At 40.2% G+C, this 25,232-nt stretch overlaps 1 protein-coding gene across 6 annotated transcripts in view; it reads right to left on the reverse strand.

Annotated features, from left to right (window-relative positions):
- relch (RAB11 binding and LisH domain, coiled-coil and HEAT repeat containing) overlaps window positions 1-25,232 on the reverse strand; it is a 121,484-nt gene that overhangs the window by 56,866 nt on the left and 39,386 nt on the right. For 4 of the 6 annotated variants that reach the window (XM_060899855.1, XM_060899854.1, XM_060899853.1 and 1 more), the window contains exons 3-8: window positions 14,262-14,333; window positions 14,052-14,107; window positions 13,795-13,908; window positions 8,827-9,018; window positions 878-969; window positions 316-633 (exon numbers count right to left, since the gene is read on the reverse strand). In XM_060899855.1, coding sequence (XP_060755838.1) covers window positions 316-633; window positions 878-969; window positions 8,827-9,018; window positions 13,795-13,908; window positions 14,052-14,107; window positions 14,262-14,333 — 844 coding nt within the window. The remainder of the gene's footprint in view (window positions 1-315; window positions 634-877; window positions 970-8,826; window positions 9,019-13,794; window positions 13,909-14,051; window positions 14,108-14,261; window positions 14,334-25,232) is intronic. The other 2 variants (XM_060899856.1, XM_060899857.1) reach the window with 2 other exon arrangements.

Below are 25,232 nucleotides of genomic sequence, written 5' to 3' on the forward strand. Positions count from 1 at the left end.
TCTTGTTGCATTTTATTCTTTACATAACATCCACATGCAGCCAGCCCAGACATAATAACGATAACCGTGCACTAGATCAGTAGTGTTTATCTGCTTGGTGATGATGGGGGGGGACGACCCACCATTGACCAGTTTGTTTTGACTAGCGCAAAAAAAAAGTCCATAATACCACTTGCCATTAAAACCACATGAGCAAATCAAAAGCAAATATGGTATGGTTAAAAAAAAAACAAAAAAAACAAAACCCTAATCCAGATGTTATAATCAGGGTGTAAACATAAAGTGTATACTGTTCTTAACTGGAATATGTTTCACCTGTTCGGTTGGTCAAACTGTACAGGGCCTTTGCTGTGCTGGTCAGGGCTTTTAAACTTGCTGTGGTTGGGTGTAGATGAAGAGGAATTCTCAGCAGCAGTGGCAGTAGTAGTGATTATAGTGGCGCTGGTGTTAGTGGTAGTGTTCGTGCTAGAGTTGGAGTCTGCATTAGTGTCGAGCTCGGTGACTCCCCGTATGTCCAGATACTGGCCGTTATCCAGGAAGCCTTGCTCGCTCTGAAGCCGTGACTCTGACTCCCCATGCTCCACCGGGGCTACCGGAGGGGCCACCATGCTCCTCTGAAGACCCTGGATCTCACTGAGAAAAATCACAATCACACAATTAGAGCTGATTATGTATGCAAATTATTTCTGGAGCATAATTATCTTGCAAGTCACTCAATCAGCCAAAGTATGTTGTTGCAATAATTGGATGCAGTAATAACCACAGGACTGAGGCTGATTTACCAGAGTTTGTGTAGGAGAGAAGGGGAAAGCAATGGGGTGCTTTTTTTTTTTTAATTCTATAAATCCTTGTGATTTTCATACTGTTCATCACTTACCTCTGCAATTTCTTTATTTGCTCTGCTAGACTCTGTTTCTCACTGTTCAGCAGGCTGATCTGGTATTCCAGCTCCTGCACCACCTCCGGCTGCTGAAACCCACCCACACACACACACACACACAGAGAGAGAGAGAGAGAGAGAGAGAGAGAGAGAGCAGGGTTTCTCAAACTTGGACTACTCAGGACAACTTTATTTTGTGACCATAATCCAATTATTCAAATATTAGGCACATTTATCAAATGTGCACCATAATATTCTGAATGGGCAGCACGGTGGTGTACTGGTTAGCGCTATCGCCTCACAGCAAAAAGGTCCGGGTTCGAGTCCGGTGGCCGGCGAGGGCCTTTCTGTGCGGAGTTTGCATGTTCTCCCCGTGTCTGCGTGGGTTTCCTCCGGGTGCTCCGGTTTCCCCCACAGTCCAAAGACATGCAGGTTAGGTTAACTGGTGACTCTAAATTGAGCGTAGGTGTGAATGTGAGTGGTTGTCTGTGTCTATGTGTCAGCCCTGTGATGACCTGGCGACTTGTCCAGGGTGTACCCCGCCTTTCGCCCGTAGTCAGCTGGGATAGGCTCCAGCTTGCCTGCGACCCTGTAGAACAGGATAAAGCGGCTAGAGATGATGAGATGAGATGAATATTCTGAATATTACTGTAGCCCCAGGACTTTTATATTCCTGAACTTTCCATAGACAGCTCACGATAAGGTCCAAGCTGAAGCTGAGATTTTTTACAGGCCTATGTTTTTGAGTGGTGGCCTGAATTAAACCCATTCAAATGGGCCAATACCTATAATAGCTCAATAAAAAGTATAATAACTTAATAATGATGCACTGTTACCCCCTTTCCACCAGTGCAAACTAGGTGCTAATGCCGGTTTGGAATTGCAAACCTTCTAAGAACCAGTTTGCTTGTCCACGGGCTAGAGTGTCACCATAGAGCCACGCCATGAAGTCACTGTATATATCTGTATACGCTAGCCACAGAGGCCAGACCAAGTGTGATTCCAAAGACTCCTATGAGAAGAAAAAAATTCAGGGGAAAAAAAAATAAATAAATCACAATACCTCACTGGGAATAAGGATATACCAGGGCTGTGCCCTAGAGCCAGGCCTGGGGGAGGGGCTCGTCAGCGAGCGCCTGGTGGTCAAACCTTTACCCATGGGCTCAGCCTAAAAGAGCCACATAAGTCCATCCTTCTGTGGGCCCACCACCTGCAGGAGGATCCTTCGGGGTCCAGCGCATTGTGGATCGGACATTCGGGAGGGTCTCAGAGTACAGCTACTTCTCCTTGGCTTTGAAAGGACCCAGTTGAGGTGGTTCGGGTGCGTCTAGACTGCCTCTGGGATGCCTCCTAGGTAAGGTGTTCTGGGCATGTCCAACTAGGAAGAAACCCCAAAGCAGACCCAGGACATTCTGGAGAGATGAGATCACTCAGCTGACTTGGGAACACCTCCGTATCCCCCAGAAAGAGCTGGAGTAGGTGGCCAGGGAAAGGAAAGCCTAGGCATCTCTGCTTAAACTGCTGCCCCTGCAACCCGGACCAGGATAAGTGGCGGAAAATTGTAATTGCATTGAATGCAATTACATATGTACGGTTCACATGCACATATGACTTGTTTAAGACATCACCCAAAACAAAAAGTGTTAACTTGTGTCAAATGTGCAGAATGCATGGATGTGTCTTAATTAAGCAAGATCAATGCCATGTAAGCTGAATACGCAGCATATGCAAAGGCATTCATTTTTGTACTATAAATATAAAAAGAGTCACTGGAGTTCGTGAGCACATTCTGCCTGAAGGTGCTGTTTTGCCAAAAATAGCCAAGACAGTTTATTAGATAATTTCTGATTAAGGGAAACACAGTTTGAGAGCATATTTCTTTTATATGATGAACACCAGCTCCACAGAAATTTAATCCACTAATGCTGTACTAATCAAATGTCCGTCAGAACGAATTCTCCAAGTGGACTCATGAAGCTCCCAGTCAATCAACTGCTACCTAAATGACGAGGACTATTATTAGATTTGCAGTTCTTTAACATAATTTAAAAAAAAAATGATAAAAATGGTCAAAACTGACAGGAAGCAAGTCTTGAACCTGACAGAAGATTGAAGTGGGTAGTCAGATGTACATGGATTTATCTTGGGTTCCCCCAATATGATTTTCCTTTGAATAGTAAAATGAGTATTCAGCAAGTTTATTCCAATTACATAAATAGAAAGTCAGTTGTTTTTAAAACGTGTTCTAGTAAGTATTATATAGTCATAGATGATTTACCGTACATTCACATACAGCACCACTCTCAAGATCACTTCTTTAAACGTAGGCTGTTGACAATCCCCCCAATTATACCCAACACGAGATTAAAAACAAATGGACATTTGATTATTATAAATACAACACCATAAGGCTAAAATATATGACACTATTGCTGTGCGGGTGGCACGGTGGTGTAGTGGTTAGCGCTGTCGCCTCACAACAACAAGGTCCTGGGTTCGAACCCCGTGGCCAGCGAGGGCCTTTCTGTGCGGAGTTTGCATGTTCTCCTCGTGTCCGCGTGGGTTTCCTCCGGATGCTCCGGTTTCCCCCACAGTCCAAAGACATGCAGGTTAGGTTAACTGGTGACTCTAAATTGACCGTAGGTGTGAATGTGAGTGTGAATGGTTGTCTGTGCCTGTGTGTCAGCCCTGTGATGACCTGGAGACTTGTCCAGGGTGTACCCCGCCTTTCGGGGGGGGGGGGGTACATAGTCAGCTGGGATAGGCTCCAGCTTGCCTGCGACCCTGTAGAACAGGATAAAGCGGCTACAGATAATGAGATGAGACTATTACTGTGCTGAAAAACATAAAATAACTGTATGATACTATATTCGCTGTTATGCGCAAGAGCTGGCTAATGAATGGCTAATGGGGGCAGGTCCTTCAGTGCTATTGCCCCAAACTCTGGAATCCTCTTCTTCAAACTCTCCATGACTGCTCTTCTTTCAAATCTCAACTGAAGACTGATCTTTTCCATGAACATGTCTCTTCCTCTCTTACTACTTAGTCCCCCCCCCCCCCATTCCTATCATCCATCCATTGTCTGTAACTGCTTATCCGGTGCAGGGTCACAGGCAAGCTGGAGCCTATCCCAGCTGACTACGGGCGAAAGGCGGGGTACACCCTGGACAAGTCGCCAGGTCATCACAGGGCTGACACATAGACACAGACAACCATTCACATTCACACCTACGGTCAATTTAGAGTCACCAGTTAACCTAACCTGCATGTCTTTGGACTGTGGGGGAAACCGGAGCACACGGAGGAAACCCACGCAGACATGGGGAGAACAAGCAAACTCCACACAGAAAGGCTCTCGCTGGCCACGGGGCTCGAACCCAGAACCTTCTTTCTGTGAGGTGACAGCGCTAACCACTACACCACCGTGTCACCTATTATCATCAGTAAGATTGCAGACTAGGACTCGGGCTTGACCAAATCTAATTACAGTATTCACCATTTCAGAATACTTCGTTACATAGTAAAATGCCAATTGTGTAATGATATTGTGGCAGAAGAAAAAACTGATATTAAAAGTAGGCATCTGAAACAATGGGTCTCTGTTATCAATCTGGATACAAACTAAATTATTCGGAAATCATTCAAAGGAACATTTATACAATAAATGTGGTGCTCATGAAAAACTAGCTACCTTTGAAAAACATTCCTATCTTACGAGAGCTTCTGAGTGTGTAAACTCATGTACAAGGAGAAAATAAAAATATAGGATACATGCAAAAAAATTATATATAAATTACAGTGGTGCTTGAAAGTTTGTGAACCCTTTAGAATTTTCTATATTTCTGCATAAATATGACCTAAAACATCATCAGATTTTCACACAAGTCCTAAAAGTAGATAAAGAGAACCCAGTTAAACAAATGAGACAAAAATATTATACTTGGTCATTTATTTATTGAGGAAAATAATCCAATATTACATATCTGTGAGTGGCAAAAGTATGTGAACCTCTCGGATTAGCAGTTAATTTGAAGGTGAAATTAGAGTCAGGTGTTTTCAATCAATGAGACGACAATCAGGTGTGAGTGGGCACCGTTTTATTTAAAGAACAGGGATCTATCAAAGTCTGGTGTGCATGGCAAAAATGGTGTGCATGGCAGGGTTGCAAGGAGAAAGCCACTGCTCTCCAAAAAGAACATTACTGTTCGTCTGCAGTTTGCTAAAGATCACGTGGATAAGGCAGAAGGCTACTGGAAAAATGTTTTATGGACGGATGAGACCAAAATAGAACTTTTTGGTTTAAATGAGAAGCGTTGTGTTTGGAGAAAGAAAACCACTGCATTCCAGCATAAGAACCTTATCCCATCTGTGAAACATGGTGGTGGTAGTATCATGGTTTGGGCCTGTTTTGCTGCATCTGGGCCAGGACGGCTTGTCATCATTGATGGAACAATGAATTCTGAATTATACCAGCGAATTCTAAAGGAAAATGTCAGGACATCTATCCATGAACTGAATCTCAAGAGAAGGTGGGTCATGCAACAAGACAACGACCCTAAGCACACAAGTCGTTCTCCCAAAGAATGGTTAAAGAAGAATAAAGTTAATGTTTTGGAATGGCCAAGTCAAAGTCCTGACCTTAAGCCAATCGAAATGCTGTGGAAGGACCTGAAGCGAGCAGTTCACGTGAGGAAACCCACCAACATCCCAGAGTTGAAGCTGTTCTGTACGGAGGAATGGGCTAAAATTCCTCCAAGCCGGTGTGCAGGACTGATCAACAGTTACCGGAAACATTTAGTTGCAGTTATTGCTGCACAAGGGGGTCACACCAGATACTGAAAGCAAAGGTTCACATACTTTTGCCACTCACAGATATGTAATATTGGATCATTTTCCTCAATAAATAAATGACCAAGTATAATATTTTGTCTCATTTGTTTAACTGGGTTCTCTTTATCTACTTTTAGGACTTGTGTGAAAATCCGATGTTGTTTTAGGTCATATTTATACAGAAATGTAGAACATTCTAAAGGGTTCACAAACTTTCAAGCACCACTGTACATACACACAGGACATGGAGGTTCAGAACCGTGACATTTCTCTATATATGTCACTTGTGAGGAAAATCAATGAAAAATCAATGAATTGTTTTGATAAACTTGGGTACTTTTTTGTTTGTGAATGTGTCTATATAATAAAAAGAAAAAAAAGTCACACGGCTTGAAGATATGAAGAAGTTCATCATCTTGTTTTGAAAAACTTGCGTTTTTCATACAAAAGACATCGCGGATCCGAGGGACATATTTCCCGATATTTCACTCTGATGGCGTCACTCAGTGTTTTCCTGCTGACCAGACGCATGTTGTCAAAACGGCGAACCGGTTCAAAATTAAAATTCTTTTGATTAACTTGTGTATTTTTTTGTGGCTTTGTCCATACAATATAAAAGAACATTACATGGTGGTATGAAGATATGAAGTTTATCTTCTCGTGTTGAAAAATATTTTCACCACTCGAAGATAAACTTCATATCGTCATGCAGCTGTGTAATATCCTCATATGGGAGATGCTTTAAGAGGCACTATAATGCTTAATGCATTGGGATTTCCTCATATATACTTCACTACTATGGCGTTAAACTCATGCCATTACAGAAATCTGAACTTAAATGGAAAAATCTGAATTTAAACTGTTACTATTGGGAATTTGTATCATACTGAATCTGGTCCTGCTTCATACTGGGTTTCTATCATATTGAATCAATCATAGACATCCTATTATTACGTAGATGGAGCGTTGGCTGTTCTGACGCGAGAAATACGGTCGCCATCTTGGAGTGGTGAGATAAGCGCGAGATCATAGACATCCTATTATTATTATACTGTCTGCAAGGGGGTGTATGGGGGATGCAAGTGACCGAAAGGCAATGGAGGAATGGGTGGCCTGCTGCAAGTGTGATAAGTGGTTTCACGAGTCATGTTTTAATGTTGTATGCTAATATTATATATATTGTTATTAAATGTTTATTCATATACTACCTTTTTTATTTATTTACTAGTTTATTAATTTACTACATTGTTATATTTTTTATGTTTGACATTAATTTGTTATAAATAAATGTTCTGATATGATTTAAAACAAAACAAAAAAAATGTTTGTGGTCAATATATGGTCATCACACATTGTCCTACATACCAAACAAAGTGCCCCACTCAACCTGAATACATCAGCTTTGCTGAAGGGGGGGGGTCAGATTGTGTTGAAGGATGTAAAAGGCTCTTATAATTTCACTGACTAGATTAATTTCGCCTTTGATATGTTCTTAATCTCATCTCATCTCATTATCTCTAGCCGCTTTATCCTTCTACAGGGTCGCAGGCAAGCTGGAGCCTATCCCAGCTGACTACGGGCGAAAGGCGGGGTACACCCTGGACAAGTCGCCAGGTCATCACAGGGCTGACACATAGACACAGACAACCATTCACACTCACATTCACACCTACGGTCAATTTAGAGTCACCAGTTAACCTAACCTGCATGTCTTTGGACTGTGGGGGAAACCGGAGCACCCGGAGGAAACCCACGCGGACACGGGGAGAACATGCAAACTCCACACAGAAAGGCCCTCGCCGGCCACGGGGCTCGAACCCAGGACCTTCTTTCTGTGAGGCGACAGCGCTAACCACTACACCACCATGCCGTCCCTGTTCTTAATCTATTTAAAGAAAACATACACACATTTGAATCATTATAATGGATTTAGATTGTTAAAACCGCATTTTATTTAAAAAAGTGTCCCACTTTACCTGAATTTACCCTATCCATTGCAACAGATTGGTGGTTGTAGCCGATAGAAAAACGTTAAGCTGTTTATATCTAATGTATTTAGTATTCACACATTTTTTGTAGGATATTAATCACTGTTTCCTCAACTTCAACAATCTCCGACGTCTGTTCACTTAATATCAGGATATTCTATTAACGTGAAGCCAACTATGAATAATAACCCCCGCCGCTATCCTTTATCATAGCTACATGTATGACAAAAAAAAAAATGCGAGCCAGCGCTGCCAGCGCATTACACTGAGTGCAGCGCATCACCACTCCAAGATGGCGGCCCCGCGTCTCGTCAGCGCGTTTAGAATTTACATTGGATGCTCCGTCTACGTAATAGGATGTCTATGGAATCAATAGCTAGGTTTCCAGTGCCGTTTTGCACACAATAGAAACAATATTTAAAAACAAACAAACAAACAAACAAACAAACAAACAAACAAACAAACATTGACAAAACACAATTGAACAGTGGTTTTCCATTAAGTGACGTTGTGTGATTAAAGCTGGCCCTCTTCTAGAGCGTTTTTTTTTCAAAAGCTACGTCAAATACGAAAAATGCATTTTCATTTCATTTTTGCGAAATATCCCTTTATCGAATCATCTGAAAAACCACCTCATGAGAGAGTAACAACTTTTTTTGTGATATTAGAGTTTTTTCAAAATTCACACGTTTCCATTACTCATTATTAGTTCACTATTTCAAACTGCATATTAAGCAGGTTAATGGAAAAAGTTAGTGTGTAATGCTCATGCATGCAACATCGTTTGAACTGGTGCTGAATTAGTGCATCATCACGCTGTGTTGTGTAAATCAGCACAACTGATTTGCGTCGACACACAATGCTGATGTTTTAAACAAGCCAGGATGTCTTATTTGGCAAATATGTTCGGCTTGTGTAGGTACCTGGTTTATATCATAGTCTACCAAATTTTAGTTCCTACCTGCATTTGGTTCTTAGTATAAATGCAATGCAGCTCAAACAACATGAAAAAGGTCATACATGCCATTTTGTCCTGTTCTCAGTGCAGATAAAGTACAAAAGTCAGGAATCTGTTAACTTGTCACGTTCTCATCTGATTTGTAAAACAAATCAAATCCAACAAGTTACCTGCATGGTTTCGTTTTTCTGCACAGGCTCCTGGGTAACATAGTCCGCTGTGAGGTCAGCAGCGTCCACGCTCACAGCTACGTCTACAGTTTCACGGAGTGAATGCTGGCTGCTGCCACAGTTTCTGTAGAGCTGCAGCAGGTCAGGAGGTTTGGGAATGTTCAAGCCCACATCATCCCACAACTCAAAATCCTACACACAGCAAAACACGAACACACACTTCTGAAGCTATGAAGATGTTATGAAGACCGCAGTGGTGTTGCACTTGAGTCAACATGACACTGACAACACTGGGTACCTATAGGCATGTGTAAACATCACACATTAGATTTATATATAACTCAGATTGCTTAACACAGTGGATATAAAAAGTGTACACACCCCATTAAAATTATTATTTTTTTAAACATCAGAAAAACCTAAGACCATGATAAATAACTTAACAGCTGTCATTGCATCGTTTTTTCATTAATTGTGCGGTGGTCTCTAGTATGAATGAATGCCCTGTGAGCCGGTTTTGGTGAAAAAAAATGCTGTGGTGCTCCTGTTTCAGGCTGTTCTAGTTTGGTGGAGGAGCGGGTGGGGAGAGAACGACAGGATTTCAGCTCTTACTCATGAATATTCATGACATGTAAACATATATCACTTCTGATTGGCTAACAGCACTGTGACGCTCCCTCCAGTGGGTTATGGGCGAGACCATGACGACTAATTTTCAAAGTGACGCAAGTTCGTAGGGCTTTTTCTGATTCGCTCGTTTTTCCGTCTATTTTCTTTCATAGGCTAATACAGGGAATGGGGGTAGAAGAACATTTTCACGTGCAGCATGCGTATGCAACTCGGAGTGACCTATGGTATTTCAAAAGGAGCCAGTATTAAACGGTTTGTCATGGAATGACACCTTTAAAAAATTTTTCCCACCTTTAAAATGTGACCTATAACCTGTACAGTTCAATTGAAAAACAAAAACCTGTTGGAGCGGTAAAACATAAAAAAACGTACAATCAATCAGATGGTTGCATAAGTGTGCACACCCTTAAACTAATACTTTGTTGAAGCACATTTTGATTTAATTACAGCATTCAGTCTTTTTGGGTCGGAGTCTATCAGCCTGCCACATCTAGACTTGGCGATATTTGCCCACTCTTCCTTGCAAAAGCGCTCCAAGTCTGTCAGATTGCGAGGGCGTGTCTTGTGCACAGCCCTCTTCAGGTCACCCCACAGATTTTCAATTGGATTTAGGTCTGGGCTCTGGCTGGACCATTCCAAAACTTTGTCGTCACTGAAAGATAAAATTCCTCTTCAGCTTTCTAGCAGACACCTGCAGGTTTTGGGCCAAAACTGACTGGTATTTAGAATTGTTCATAATTCCCTCCACTTTGACTAAAGCCCCTGTTCCAGCTGAAGAAAAACAAGCCCAAAACATAATGCTGCCACCACCATGCTTCACCGTGGCTATGGTGTTCTTTTGGTGATGCGCAGTGCTGTTTTTGTGCCAAACATACCTTTTTGGAATTGTGGCCAAAAAGTTCAACCTTGGTTTCATCAGACCAGAAGACATTTTCCCCACATGCTTTTGGGAGAGTTGATGTATTTTTTTGCAAAATTTAGCCGGGCCTGGATGTTTTTCTTTGACCGTACCTCATAGTCCAGACATATGGAGAATACAGGAGCTTGTGGTCACATGTAGTACACAACTACCCCTTTTCCACCAAATCAGTTCCAGGGCTGGTTCGGAGCCAGTGCTGGTGCTAGTTCACAACTCGTTCAACTTGCGAGCCAGCTGAGAACCAGTTTGCTTTTCCATCGCTCGCGGTGCCACGTCATTACGTCGCTGTATACCTCATTACGTCGCTACGTTTGCTTAAACCTTGGCGCGAATATCGAAGCAAAAACAACACGGAAGAAGCAGCAGCAGCAACAACAATAATAATAATAATAAGGGATGACTTCGTGTTTGTACAGCTGCGGCTTCTCACCGCTTAAAAATGGCGATCTTTCGCAGTCTTGTTATTGTTGTTGGTCTTAACAACTCCGCCCCCCTGCTGACGTAAGCAGTTCTTTCCTCTGGCCCAGCAGAGAGTTGGTGCTAGCCTGGAACCGGTTTTTCTGGCCCCAGAGCCAGTTTTTCTGGCCCCAGAGCCAGTTCTTTGTCAGTGGAAACAGAAAACCCGGTTCCAAACTAAGCACTGGCCCCGAACCAGCCCTGGAACTGCTTTGGTGGAAAAGGGGCAAACCAGTACTTGCCAGAAATTGCTGCAGCTCCTTCAGTGTTGCTGTCGGCCTCTTGGCAGCCTCCCTGACCAGTTTTCGTCTTGTCTTTTCATCAATTTTGGAGGGACGTCCAGTTCTCGGGAATGTCACTGCTGTCCCATATTTTCTCCACTTCTTGATGACTGTCTTCACTGTGCTCCATGGTATATCTAATGCTGTGGAAATGTTTTTGTCCCCTTCTCCTGACTGATACCCTTCAACAATGAGATCCCTCTGATGCTTTGTAAGCTCTCTGTGAACCCTGGCTTTTGCTGGAGGATGCAACTGAGTAAATGTCTGAACTTTATTTGGGGTTAATCAGAGTCATTTTAATTGATTGCAAGCATAAACCCAAAAAGACTGAATGCTGTAATTGAATCAAAAGGTGCTTCAACAAAGTATTAGTTTAGGGGTGTGTACATTTATGTAACTACTTTATTGCACATTTTTTATTTTTCCCCCCTAACAGATTTGTTTGTTTTTCAATTGAATTGTACAGGTTATAGGTCACATTAAAGGTGGGAAAAGTTTTGAAATTATTTATTGTGGTCTCAGGTTTTTCTGATGTAAAAAAAATAAATAATTTTAATGGTGTGTGTACACTTTTTATATCCAATGTATATTGTAAAAGTTTACAAATAGTCTTAAAAAAAATGAAGAAACAAGGAGGACATCATCATGGATATCATGCTGCCTTCAAATACATCTCGTGTAATAACAGCCCAAAAATGCAGACTACCTTAGTATTCTCTGAAATTAGACGCATGTATTAGTTTCCATAATTATGGTGTTATTTTTTATGAAGCATCATATTATACAGTGGCTTGCATAATTATTCACCCCCTTGAGCTTTTCTGCATTATGCAATGTTAGATCCTGAAACTGAAACACAATAAGAATAATAAGTCATCAGTCTACACAAAATATTCTACAGTACTCACATGGATAGGAAAGTCTATACAGTTTGCCTTTTCTTTTTTTTTTACATTAAAAAAAAATGTAAAAGTCGTCTTGTTGTCCATAAGTATTTCACTCCTATTGTTGTGAAACCCCTAAAGTAATACTAGTCCCATTAGAAATCATATAATTCGCTGAATTGTGTTGATCAGTATGAAATTAAGTTGGTTAAACTTAGAAAAAAAGTTTCCAACCTTAAACTCAACTTGAAGATAACCTTTGTTTCAACTCAAAAAGTTATTCAAAACAAGTCGTTTAACTAATGATCGTTTGTTGTTTCAACTCGATACTCCGACTTAAAATTACTTACTATGTTACATTATCCATTCAAGAAAACTCACACTTTCATGTTAAGATAACTTCAACTATCTTTATATCAATCGCCATTTTAAGTGCACTCATGTTTTTAAATTGTTTCTACTTAGAGTTATCCTTATCGTGACTAATAATGGCAAGTTTGCCAATTTCCTTAAAACTTCACAATGAATCACGGCAACTTCTCTGGATTTCCTCAGCATCACACACACCCTTTCCCTTTATCACTTACAGATGCGAGTTAAATGAACACTGACAACCCAGACAAAACTCACAAGTAGTCAAAACAATGGATTACTTCAGGTCTAATTTTTGAAAACTTATAAAACTTGAGTTCAATATCCAAAACTTGACAATTGGAGTTAAACAGAAGAAATAAGTTCACATAACTTAAGGGGGCTATCTTTCTTTTTTTTTTTTAAGACTAAAAAGTGTCACATGATCACAACAGAAATCCATCTGTTTCTGGAAGAACCCAGACAACCAAGAAGCTCTTAAAAACACGTCTGGGACAAGGCTTTAGAAAAAAGTACCAAATCATAACCCTTTTCAACCAACAGAGGAATGGGGATCCGTTCTTGTTCGTGCACCAAATTTTGAAGCGTTCAGAACATTTTGATCAAAAATAAACCAGTTCAGAGCCTGAAAAGTTGGTTCCCAGCTGGAACCAAAATATAGCTGGTTTCTCCAGCAAGAACTGTGATGACATCAGTGGGTATGTCATTAGTTTGGAGAGGAAGCAGAGTGCAGCAATAGAGAACACAATGGAAAAGGATACATCCTCGGAAAATAAATAAATTTAAAAAAAGAGCCAAAAACAAATATCTGCAATAACAGAACAAAACCTCACAGGTAATCAATCAATGCGCATCACAAACTTGCGACTCTGGTTTACTCCTACTGTGCATTGCGCAAAACCCTCCGTTCATGACACATCCTAAATTATATTGGTTATGCTCAAAACTGGTGAAAACGTGGGTCGGTTGGCTAGCTGGCACCAAGGTTCAAAGAATCCTGAATGGAACCAGTTCAAGAACCTGGTCCCTGTTGGTCGAAAATTGGTATCAGGGTTTGCTGATATTTAAAAAAAATCTTCGATATTTTTGCCATCGTGCAGCGCATCATTAAATCCATTATTTTAAAAAAATATAATAATAATAATAATAATACCACCACCACATAGGTTGACTCCATTCAGCTAACTCTGTGGCTTGTGATGGTACCAGAACTACTTTAGAGAGGTTTAACAGTACGGAATATGAATACTTCAGCAAATCACAACTTTTTTTTTAATCTGGAAATAAATTTAGCTAACTATATTATCCAGGCCCATGTTTTAACATTACAAAATGTGGAAAACTTCACAGGGTGAATACTTGTGCAAGCCCCTGAAGATCATCAATCCATGCCTAGATATGTACATAAATAAGCTTTAAACATTACCTGATCATCATTTTCATCAGAGAAGGTGATGGAGGACAGCTTGTATTCATTTTTTAATAAATATTCATTCACTAAAAAATTTAGGGCTCGTTTTTCCAGAGGGCGGATGGGTTCCTAGAATAGGAAAAAAAAAATCAATTAGACCTGCTAAACTGCTGGTAAGATTTTTTTTTTCCAAAGGCAAGCAAAATTATGGAAAAAGTAATAAAATTTGGCTTAAAGCTAATCCTTTCAATATTGACAGAATAGACGCTGACCTGAATTTCAGGACTGGATTTGTAGTTTTTGCGCTCTTGGGAGGGGATTTCACACTCTAAGCATGAGAGAATATGAGAGAGAGAGAGAGAGAGAGAGAGAGAGAGAGAGAGAGAATATTGTCATATGAATGGAGACCCTGCCCTGAAGAGCGAGTCAGGCTCCTACAGCAGTAAGCACCGAAGTGTGTGAGAAGCTGTAAAGTACGCCACCTGCAGCCTGAGTCAGGTTGTTGCGCAGAGCCTGAATGGTCTCCTTGGCTTTCCGTAGTTCAAACTCCAGAACTGGACCGAGGGAGGGAGTGGGTCATCACACACACACACACACACACACACACACACACACACACACACACACCCAACCAACCAAGAGAAAGGCACAACCAAAAGAACAAAGTATGGCAATGAAAAACAGATGAAGAAAAATAAAATACAAGATTTGTAAGAAAAAACTGAAGTAGAACCGAAACAGGGACATGCACACTATGGATCTAATGAACGCATGCAGCAGAGATTGCTGGGACAGCTGGCAAAATTTCAGACACAGCACTAGGGTTTTATTTTATTTATTTATTTATACTAAATATTTAAAAAATAATAATAATAAAATAATAATAAAAAAAGTTCAGCTATCTGCTGTCTGACCCAGGAATTTTACAGAATTAGGAATTCAAATTGCAAGGAAAAGCATTTTCGTAGTTATCACTGCGCTCACTTATATCCACTTTGCTAGTGATGGAATAAGAATGAGAGTCGTAGCCCTTTACCACCAAATCGTGCTGATGCCGAATCTGGAACCTCTGCACATTTAAATTTTTTTTTTTCAAGAAACAATGACAACTCCAGTTTGCTATTAAATTAAGATGTGAGCCGTGAGGGAGGGTCTAAAAGCAACTGCTGCAAAAAAAAAAAAATTAATATTGCAACTTTTCTGAGAATAGCTACATTGAATAAAAAGCTAAAAACATTTTAAAAACTTATCTTTCCCATTGCCATCTGTGGTGATACTTGGGTCAACGAAATATATAAATTTTAGTTGAATATCTGACCAAATTGTCATCTATAACTAAAAGGTCCGGCTACATGGTCTGGATAGCTTTTAATGGCCAATCATTAAAGCCTAATTCATTTTTACATGTAAATAATATATAAAAACAATTCAAAGTGGTTCTGTTTTGACTCAAAAAAAAAAAAAAAAAAAAAAAAAAAAAAAAAGACGCTTCATGTTATCACCTTTGATTAGAGCCCCCGTCTCTTGAAGTGGAGAACAAAGATGTACCTCTAGGCATGTAACATATCATGCGACGATAAATCACAATACAAATTTATGATAAGAATTGTGATTATTACCGATCAGGCTGAAAATATCTCTTAGCTTTTCCTAGCTCTAATTACATAGTTTAGACAAATAGGGACTACACATGACTTCACCCTAGGCGGAAGTAACACAGCTCTAATGCTGCTAAAAAACACACACAAAAAAAAGATCTAAAATGAGAAAGAGTTGTTGTGTGATTGACTAGACAAATATATTTAGCAAAAAAATCAGATCTATTTTTCCAGACTGCTGAAAGCTAAAATAAATAAATAAATAAAAAAGGCAGCAAATGGAGGTAGTGCAAAGGGTTATAAAAAAAAAAAAAAAAAAAAGTTTATTAAAAGGTAGACTGCCTTTCAGATTTTTCATGTTTAGGTCATAAAAAGAATTTTACCTGACACCCAATTATTTTTGTTTTGGACCAAAAGCTACTGAATTTGAAATCACAGACATCCAATTTTATTAGTTTTTTTTTTTTTAAACTAGAACAATTAATGAATTTAGGACCATGTGGCCCAAATTCTTCGCTATTTTTTCCTGCTTCACCATGACCCAATTCAAGATACTACGTCATGCATCACGTGGTGGGCTTTCCCCATTCGCGCAAGGCATTGTGGGATACAAATTTGAAACGGGAGAGAAAAATGGAGGACGCGAGTGTGCGAATGAAACATGAAAAGACCGACTACAGTAACGGAAAGTGAGAAGAAAATATGTTAATGTTGCGAAGGAAAGGAAACGCAGGACCAAACTAATAAATATCAGCGGTCAGCGAGCACCTTGGTGTGATCAGCTGTTTGTTTAGCGACAGAATGATGTAACCATCAGTGCACGGTCAAAGGTAAACATGCGCATGCGCACACACGGACTTCCTCTGTCTGCTTGCCTGCGCAAAGTGAGCGATTTCATGCATATTATTTGCTCGGGAAGCCTCTCAATTTAAATAACTTCCCAGCCACAGAATGGCCTAATATTTCGTGAGATATTACAGAAATAAACATACATCACAATGACCACATTTTAGAGGGAACGAAATTTCACCGATTTTATGAAATTGAAAGGCCGTCTCGCTTTAAGAAAAGGTGTATTTGTTATAAACTTGTCATTTTTAATAAAAGGAACATTTTAGTTAATAGACTAGTATATATTTTACCACAACCTTTACAAATATGGATAAATATTGTTGATTAGTAAGAAAATGAAACCAAAAGATTTCTTTTTCATTTACCAAAAAGAATATTTAAACTGATAAAAGGTTAGGAAAATAAGTGTTGCGTTTTTTGGTAATAGAACTTTCTTCAGTTAAATTAAAAAAAATATATGAGTGATTCCACGCTTATGGGTACTGAAATGGGGACATGAACTTATTCACCTAAAACCATTTCTTTTTTTACCATCAGGTCACAAAACAAGTAATCTTTAATGAATGATATGTTAAAAGATAACTTTAATTTTCTGAGATGTAATAAAAACATATTTATATACCAAAGTCAAGCCTATGAGTTCCAAAATGATGTCTGTTCCATTACTTCTGTTACGATTGTCCATCTCGCGTCTGTTACAAATTAATTACAATCTAGCTATATACCATGTTAATCTTATTGAAAGAATGTGTATGTTTATTCTACTACACATGTTTATTAATTATATTTGCTAAAACATCACCTTCCTATGTTTCAAAAAGTAATTCTACATTGTTAAAATTGAGAATCTATATGTCCACAACACTTCTGTTACGTTCTGACTTTGGCATATAAATATGTTTTTATTACATCTCAGAAAATTAAAAGTTATCTTTTAACATATCATTCATTAAAGATTACATGTTTTGTGACCTGATGGTAAAAAAAAAGAAATGGTTTTAGGTGAATTTTTAAAAATAAGTTCATGTCCCCATTTCAGTACCCATAAGCGTGGAATCACTCATATACATGTACATAATGGGGGAAAATCGAACTGTGAATTGGGTGAATGATTACATGCCTATGCACTTCTACATCCAATCATTTTTAAACATTCTATTAAATGTCAAATAAATAAGTAAAAAATAAAATATTGAACAAGCCGGCATCACTTCACAAATCAGACCGGTTAGGGAAAAGGAATTTTTTAATAGATTTAAAAAAAGATGACTATAAAAAAAACTCTTTCCTTTCTCAGTCAACTGCCTTCCATGTGATTCATCAAACAAACCATGACAGATGATCTGCTACAATAACCATAATGGTTAATGTTTAAAAACCTCAAGTCTGGGAACGATGACCATTTGTTTTCCTGCTGCAGTATTTTCTAGCACTCACGTCAAGCTAGGACCATATCCGAACTGCAGTCCACTAAGTGATGACCCCCTGCGCTCAAGGATGGTTTAAAAACCTTCATATAGTAAAATATGTCCATATTTATTATCCACAGGTACTAACTGTAAAATCCTACACATCTACTACTGTGTACTCCGTTCATTTGTGAACATTTTTATGCATTCGGTTACATAATAGTCCAGCTCCTAAACCGGGCAGAACCTGGGTCACTTCATACAAAAAGTCTGGCTGCTTCAGCACCAGCACCGGGTTGGTGGAAATGGGGTATGTAAAGGGCATGATACTCACATAAATTCAAAAAGTCAATGCTTCAAACTTTTTTTTTTTGTTAAACTCTTCAATTAAACTAATAAAAAAAAAAAGACAGGTCTTCCTACGTCTATAACTCCTATAGCACACATTTATGAACACTGTGCAATTTAATTCTAAGCAGGATTTATTGTAGTATCGCACATTTTCCCGATACGATCCAGAAGATCTGCCGGAGCCTGCAGCAATCTTGCTCCAGCAGCCTTTTCTGAGAAAAAAAAGGCACTGGGAGAAGAAGCATGAAGAGGAGGAGACACTTGGCATACCTGTGCACTGAAGATCTGCAGAGAACGCCCAGGCCTGGATTAAAAGCTAAAGCTTCCTTACACTAGCATTTATTTGACGATCGGATTGCACTTTTGTCAAAGCTGTATGAGCTGGGACTGTGTTCGATACTGTACTCGAGACAGAAATACGACTAGGACCAGGAAGAATTCCTCTGCAGTTCAGGAGAGCACAGGATACAGACTTAACGAATGGCAAAACTGAAAAGCAAGCAAAAATAAGTGGCAAAGGGATGCTAGTCTGGATGGTTCAACACAGCAAGGAGGAAAAGAAAACAAAAACTGGTGTTGGGACTCATCAGAAAGCCAGAAAACCCCAGGTCAGACAGCCAGGGCTGTTGGATTAGGAATATTGGCTGCAAGTGTCCAATCTATACTTTGACACTAGACAGGCTTTCTCTGCTGCAAGGTTCCTAAATCTCTTTACGGTACTTACCGATGACAAACTAAAGTTCTACGTATACAATTTAAAATCCTAATTCTTTCCAAGGAAAAATACACAATTGTTATTTGCTACACAACAGTATGTGCGAAAAATAGAGTTTTGTTCAAATCACAAAACTAGTCATCATTTAAAGCATAATTCACAATCATTTAAATAAGGCTTTAAAATCAGATCTGCTTTAACAAGACTCTGGGCAGAATGTGAAAAAAGTGTGCATAGAAATGCTAAATAATAAAAACAAACGCAAAGCTCACAAGGCGCCCTCAGTTTCCGTATGTTTATACGGTCCCCCACTCAGGCCTCATCCTGATTCTTAGTGCTACACTGTAAAATGCTGTGCAATATCCTGATTATTGTTCCGTTAGAGAACATACGGTATATCAACCTTGGCTTTTTATAGTCAAGAACTTCAGAAAAAGTACAACAAACTAGCCAAGCATTTATTAAACAGCAACTGTAAGGCAGAGGAAGAGTTCAAAGCTTCTGATAAAACTAAAATATGAAGCAAGATTAATTATAAACAGCACGGAGTGCAATGACAAACGATTAATCACAATGCATTGTTCTGTATCGGGTCATTCTATTGTTCTACTGAAGCTGTAGTTTTGTACACTGCTCTGGTCTTACACAAGATTTGCACCATGTATGGTGATGTGAAGTGTACATGACACGCGAGGCTTCATCGTTCCTCCCACTCTACACATAAATAAAGGATATTACATGGTTGCACAAAGATATGAAGTTTATCTTCGAGTGTCGAACATATTCACGAGTGAAAACATTTTCAGCACGAGAAGATAAACTTTATATCTTCGCGCCACCTTGTAATGTTCTTTATATTATCAGGACACAGCCACACACACAAAATTAAATAAATAAAAATGCAAGTTTGTCAAAAGAATTTTAATTTTGAACCGGTTCGCCATTTTGACAACGCACGTCTAGTCAGTGGGAAAACACTGGAAGTGACGTCATCGGAGTGAAATATCAGGAATTATGATACATACAGGACACTTTTTTTGATGGAATAAAAATATTGTATTCTATTTCGTTCGAGCAGGTTTCAATCATCTGGTTTGATAGCATGCAATATTGTTAGCATATTGTTTATCCTACGTGTGTTACATCAGTCTGCCCAATGGAGAATGAGCGTTGAATATGGTTTACGATATTGCACGGTTGTCAAGACAAGAGGTCACGTCACATGTCGAAGCTGATGCAAATATCCAATGACAAAACTTTTCTGCTGTGTACGTGCAGAACCATTTCTTTGTCCGCCGGGAAAAGACAAGGCTAATCCGGTGCTACTGCTAGAATTAGCTATGCTATAATTAAGCACTACATAAATAAACTGAAACTAAAGACGTGTTGAACACCCGAAAGGCTACCGAAACTTCATTAGATATTCACACACATTTACAAGAGAAAAACATAGCAACAGACATCGAAAAACTGGAAAAGGACACACAGAGCCGTAAAATTTCCGCGCCAGCGAGTGACTGACAATTTGTAAACAAACATGGCCGCACGGTTTGCTTCGTTAAATACGGAAGATTTTGAGAGAAGGTGGAGAAGGTGGCTGGAAGGTGACTTCACTGCCGTGCTAACAGCACCAACTCGCAGGTAAGCTAGCGTTGGCCTTTGAATATGCTCATATGAAGAGTATGTGTGTATAATAATAATAATAATAATAATAATAATAATAGGCTTTTTCACGGTCTATCAGATATATTCCATTCATTTAGCATCATATTGAACTCGTCTTCAACTCGTTCAATATCATGCTAGCTAAACGGAATATAATCGGATATACCACTCAAAGCCAGCCAATATTATTTATACGTCACTCAGATCCGTGAAGTATTTCATATGAAAGGTGTGAGTTTTTCAACACAAGAAGATAAACTTCATATCTTCAAGCCAGCGTGTGATTCTTTTATTATCTCGACACATTCACAAACAAAAACTACCCAAATTTATCAAAACAATTCATCGATTTCCTCATGAGTGACATATAGAGATTTATGTCACGGCTTTGGTTTTCCATGTCCCGGATGTAGCTCGTATGAAAAACACAAGTGGTGTGTTTCCCAATAAAACACTCGTATCCACTTGGATCACCAAGATGGCACTGCGGATGGCTGCCTTGGTGTGTTGGTGCGCTTTGCTTTCTCTTATTACCTGGCCCGGGACGGAGTCCACCAGGGGGCGAGGTATTGTTTTCGGGCGTGTTTTTTTTTCTTTCTTTGGTAACGATATTATGGGAAAACGGCTGGATCAATCTTCATGAAACTTTCAGGATAGATGGGCATTGGTCTCAAATAGAACCTCCAACATTTTGAGGGTCATCCGGTCAAGGTCACAATCGTTTTTGTTGTGTCTACTAGCTCATATAGAGGCGCTAACCACAATGTCATCATGCTGTAAGAATGTAACAATCGCACACTGCGCATGCGCATACACGTGTTCCGATTAAAATGGCCAGCAAGTGTATACAATTTGGTTCACCATTTGAAATAAATGGACTAGACTAAAGAAATTGCTTTCAGACGTTTATGCTTATTACAGAGAGAAAATGCATTCCTATTTTAAAATATACTCCAGGTCGTCCCCTTTTCCTCGCCTTCTTTGGCTAGTGGTCCCATGTCTGATGTAGATGTGATGCACTTCTGAGTTGTTACAGGAAGTTGTCGAAAAGAGTATTGAGACCACTGAGCTCTAGCACCAGGCCTTTTCCAGGAAATAAGAGTTTGGGTCATGGCGACAGCGTGTGTATGTCAGCCTCGGTTCGGAGGTTTCAATTTCAAAAACTGTCAGAGGTAAAAGTAGAATAATATAAAAGTACAGACACGGTATATTTTACTTCGGTGATTTTTAAAAATTGTTCATTTTTGACTGTGCTTCATTTTTGTGGCTACTGCCTCAGTAAATATGCATGCTATATTTACTGTATGGACATGGGATCAGAAAACAATTTTATTTATAAGCAGTAGCCACATGGGCCCATAGGGTACCTACTTTTTTCGCAATATCTTCCTTCATATTCATCATAAGTGCTACCGGGCGAGGTTTGTTTTGCCTAGCAACACTTGTTTTCTTTTTAAACACGAGTATCACGGTAGTGAACTAAATCTCTTTCACCAGAGAAGAGCTCATGAACATTTGGGGAATAACTCCAGTGGACTTATTACAAACTTTTCTGGTGTCTTCTAGGGCTGCAACGATTAGTCGTCAGCGTCGACGATGTCGACTATAAAATTTCGTCGACGAGAAATTTCATTGTCAACGCGTCGTATTATTTAAGCGGCCGCATTCAACCGTCTATGATAAGCACACATACAAGAAACTGCAATGCACCGCCGGTAGTGGTGGGGGTAGTAGCGTCTTTCCGTCCCAAGTCATTAGTGTCGCTTACTTCACGCAGCTAACACTGAGATGAGCAATGGCAGAGGCTCCGGCTGCGTGTGAGCAGAATGTCAAAAACTTGAGGCCACAACTGTCTAAAGTCTGGGAGTTTTTTAAAGACAATAAAAACAAAGTCCAGTGCACTGTCTGCAATGGAGAGTTGGCCTTCCACGGCAGTACAACAGCGATGCACATGCATATTAAGCGAAAACATCCAGGACTGTTGTCCAAAGTTACAGACGGGAAAGTTAACTGGCAGCTTTTGGTTTACTTTTTGGTAAACGCATCTTTCAGCATAGAGTGTCAAAGTATTTGTAAGCCTTTTCATTAAAGATATTGTAGAACAATGAGCGTGCTTACACGCAGGGACTACTCCGGTTATAAACGAAATTGGTTTAGCGCGAGTCATTAAATTTGGCGCAAACTGAACATCACCACTCCTCCGTTTATAACCGGACTTCTCCATATATGTCTCGTGTCGATATTGTAAGCTAAATTTAAACTGTCTCCTCACCTACTAATGTTAACGTTAGCATCAGCTCTGCATGTATGATGAGAGATAAGTAGGTAGATGGACTGTAGTAGATAAATAAGCATTAACATAAATAACTAAATTATCAATTTTTTTTCTGTTCGTTTTACCACTTTAGAAGTTTAAAGCAAAGGCGTGTGGATGACTTTGTTCTACGGAGAGGCATTTGCACCCCCGAAATGGCCGGAATTCTCACTAACAGCATTCTAAACATGCTGGTCTATGACATGAGGCCAATATCAATGGTGGAAGGCGAGGCTTTCAAGGAAATGATTCCTACATTCAATCCTGACTATGTGTTGCCTTCAAGAACACATTTTACCAAGCTCATGGAGAAAAAGTATGAAACCGTTCTCAATCATGTTAAAGATGCTCTCAAAATCAGCAAGTGGCAAGATTGCCCTGACAGCTGATGCCTGGACCAGTCTCGCCACCGAAGCATACCTGGGCATTACTTGCCACTATTTGTGATGATTGGGTATTCAAAAACTACTGGTGGACAACAATGCCACTTGAGGAACGACACACAGGTGAAAACCTCGCAGAGTGGATTGGAGGCGGCTTTGGAAAAGGTTGGAGACTCTCCCTCCAAGATTGTAGGGATTGTCCATGACAATGCCCGCAATATTGTGCTAGCTGCGAATATTTTGCATGAACGACATGGGTGGCTGTCAGTTCATTGTGCAGGCCACACCTTACAGCTGGTGGTCAACCATGCTCTGAAGCAAACACAGATCAGTAATGCACTTGGAGCAGCGAGGGCTCTTGTGGAGCACTTTAAAAAAGTGAATTGGCTTCAACCAAGCTTAAGCAAAAGCAAAATCAGATGGGGACTCCAAACCACCATCTCATCCAGGACGTCTCCACTAGGTGGAACAGCACCTATTACATGATCACCCGTCTGCTTGAACAAAGATGGCCCATTACTGCCACTTTATCAGATCCAACAGCAACACAGCAAGGTAAAAGGTACCTGGATCTTAAACCTGATCAGTAGACCCTCCTGGAACACCTTGCAAAAGTTCTTGATCCATTTGAATGTGCCACCGTGTTCTTGAGCGGGGAAAGCTACGTGACAATCTCTACCCTCCCTCCTCTGTACAGAGGTTTATTGAAGTCCACCAGCATTGCCTATGATGTAGCGCCCATGCAGGCTTTTCAGACTGCTGCCTCAATGGAGATGACTGAATACTGCTCTGATGTGGTCAGAGTCACAGATGAGCATACAAGCAAGCACATCATTGCAGCTGCACTGGACCCAAGGTTCTGGAAACTGAAATTCCTAACACCACAGGAGAAGTTCAGCGTGCAAAGTAAACTACAACAGCTGGCTCTACAGATTTCCTTTGAGAAGAACCAAGCCAGCACAGGGGAATCCACACCATCAGATGATCTGCATTCAACATCCAGGCATGAATCAACTCTCGATTCACTTCTTGGGTGCGATTCAGATGGTGATGATCATGAGACCGATCAGCAGGCATCACATGAACAACTAGTCAGCAATGAAGTAAGTTTTTTTCTGATTTATTTATTTATTTAGGCAAACCTAAAATGCATTTCAGATGCTAATTTTCATCATGTGTCTATGACAGGTGCTGATGTACTTTGCTGAGCCACCAATCTTGAAGAAAGAGTGTCCCCTGTCCTGGTGGAAGCTCAATGAGACCAAGTACCCCACACTGGCAATTTTAGCCAAGTCATTCTTATGCATTCCAGCTACTTCCACACCATCGGAACGGCTGTTCTCTGTAGCTGGGAACATTGTCTCTAAGAAGAGAGCTAGTCTTGACCCAGATCATGTGGACATGATGACATTTATGCACTGCAATAAGCCATAAGTTTAAATCTTTTTCTACTTTGTGTTTACATATGGCCTTATTTGACCACTTTACATCACTTTAAGACACAACAATGTTACTTACCTCAGTTTTTCAATTTTCTTAAAAATGTCAATGGCCAGATTGGTTTCTCAAGTTACTGGATATTTACATTGTTTCAGTGTTTACATTGTGTCCTATTGCGTCCTGTTGCAAGGACGCCCCCTTTTATTACTTGAAAGGCTCTTGCCCTTTATTTTCAGTGGAATGACTAATATTAATTTTATTTGAGCCATACACCTGCGGGCGGCACGGTGGTGTAGTGGTTAGCGCTGTCGCCTCACAGCAAGAAGGTCCGGGTTCGAGCCCCGTGGCCGGCGAGGGCCTTTCTGTGTGGAGTTTGCATGTTCTCCCCGTGTCCGCGTGGGTTTCCTCCGGGTGCTCCGGTTTCCTCCACAGTCCAAAGACATGCAGGTTAGGTTAACTGGTGACTCTAAATTGAGCGTAGGTGTGAATGTGAGTGTGAATGGTTGTCTGTGTCTATGTGTCAGCCCTGTGATGACCTGGCGACTTGTCCAGGGTGTACCCCGCCTTTCGCCCGTAGTCAGCTGGGATAGGCTCCAGCTTGCCTGCGACCCTGTAGAACAGGATAAAGCGGCTAGAGATAATGAGATGAGATGAGACATACACCTGCATTTATTAAAATCAGCATAAGCTGTTAAGCTTGAAGTTTTTTGGTGCTGTTGTCATTTT

This window comes from Neoarius graeffei, chromosome 19 (assembly GCF_027579695.1).
Source record: "Neoarius graeffei isolate fNeoGra1 chromosome 19, fNeoGra1.pri, whole genome shotgun sequence".
In the NCBI taxonomy this organism is placed as follows: domain Eukaryota; kingdom Metazoa; phylum Chordata; class Actinopteri; order Siluriformes; family Ariidae; genus Neoarius; species Neoarius graeffei.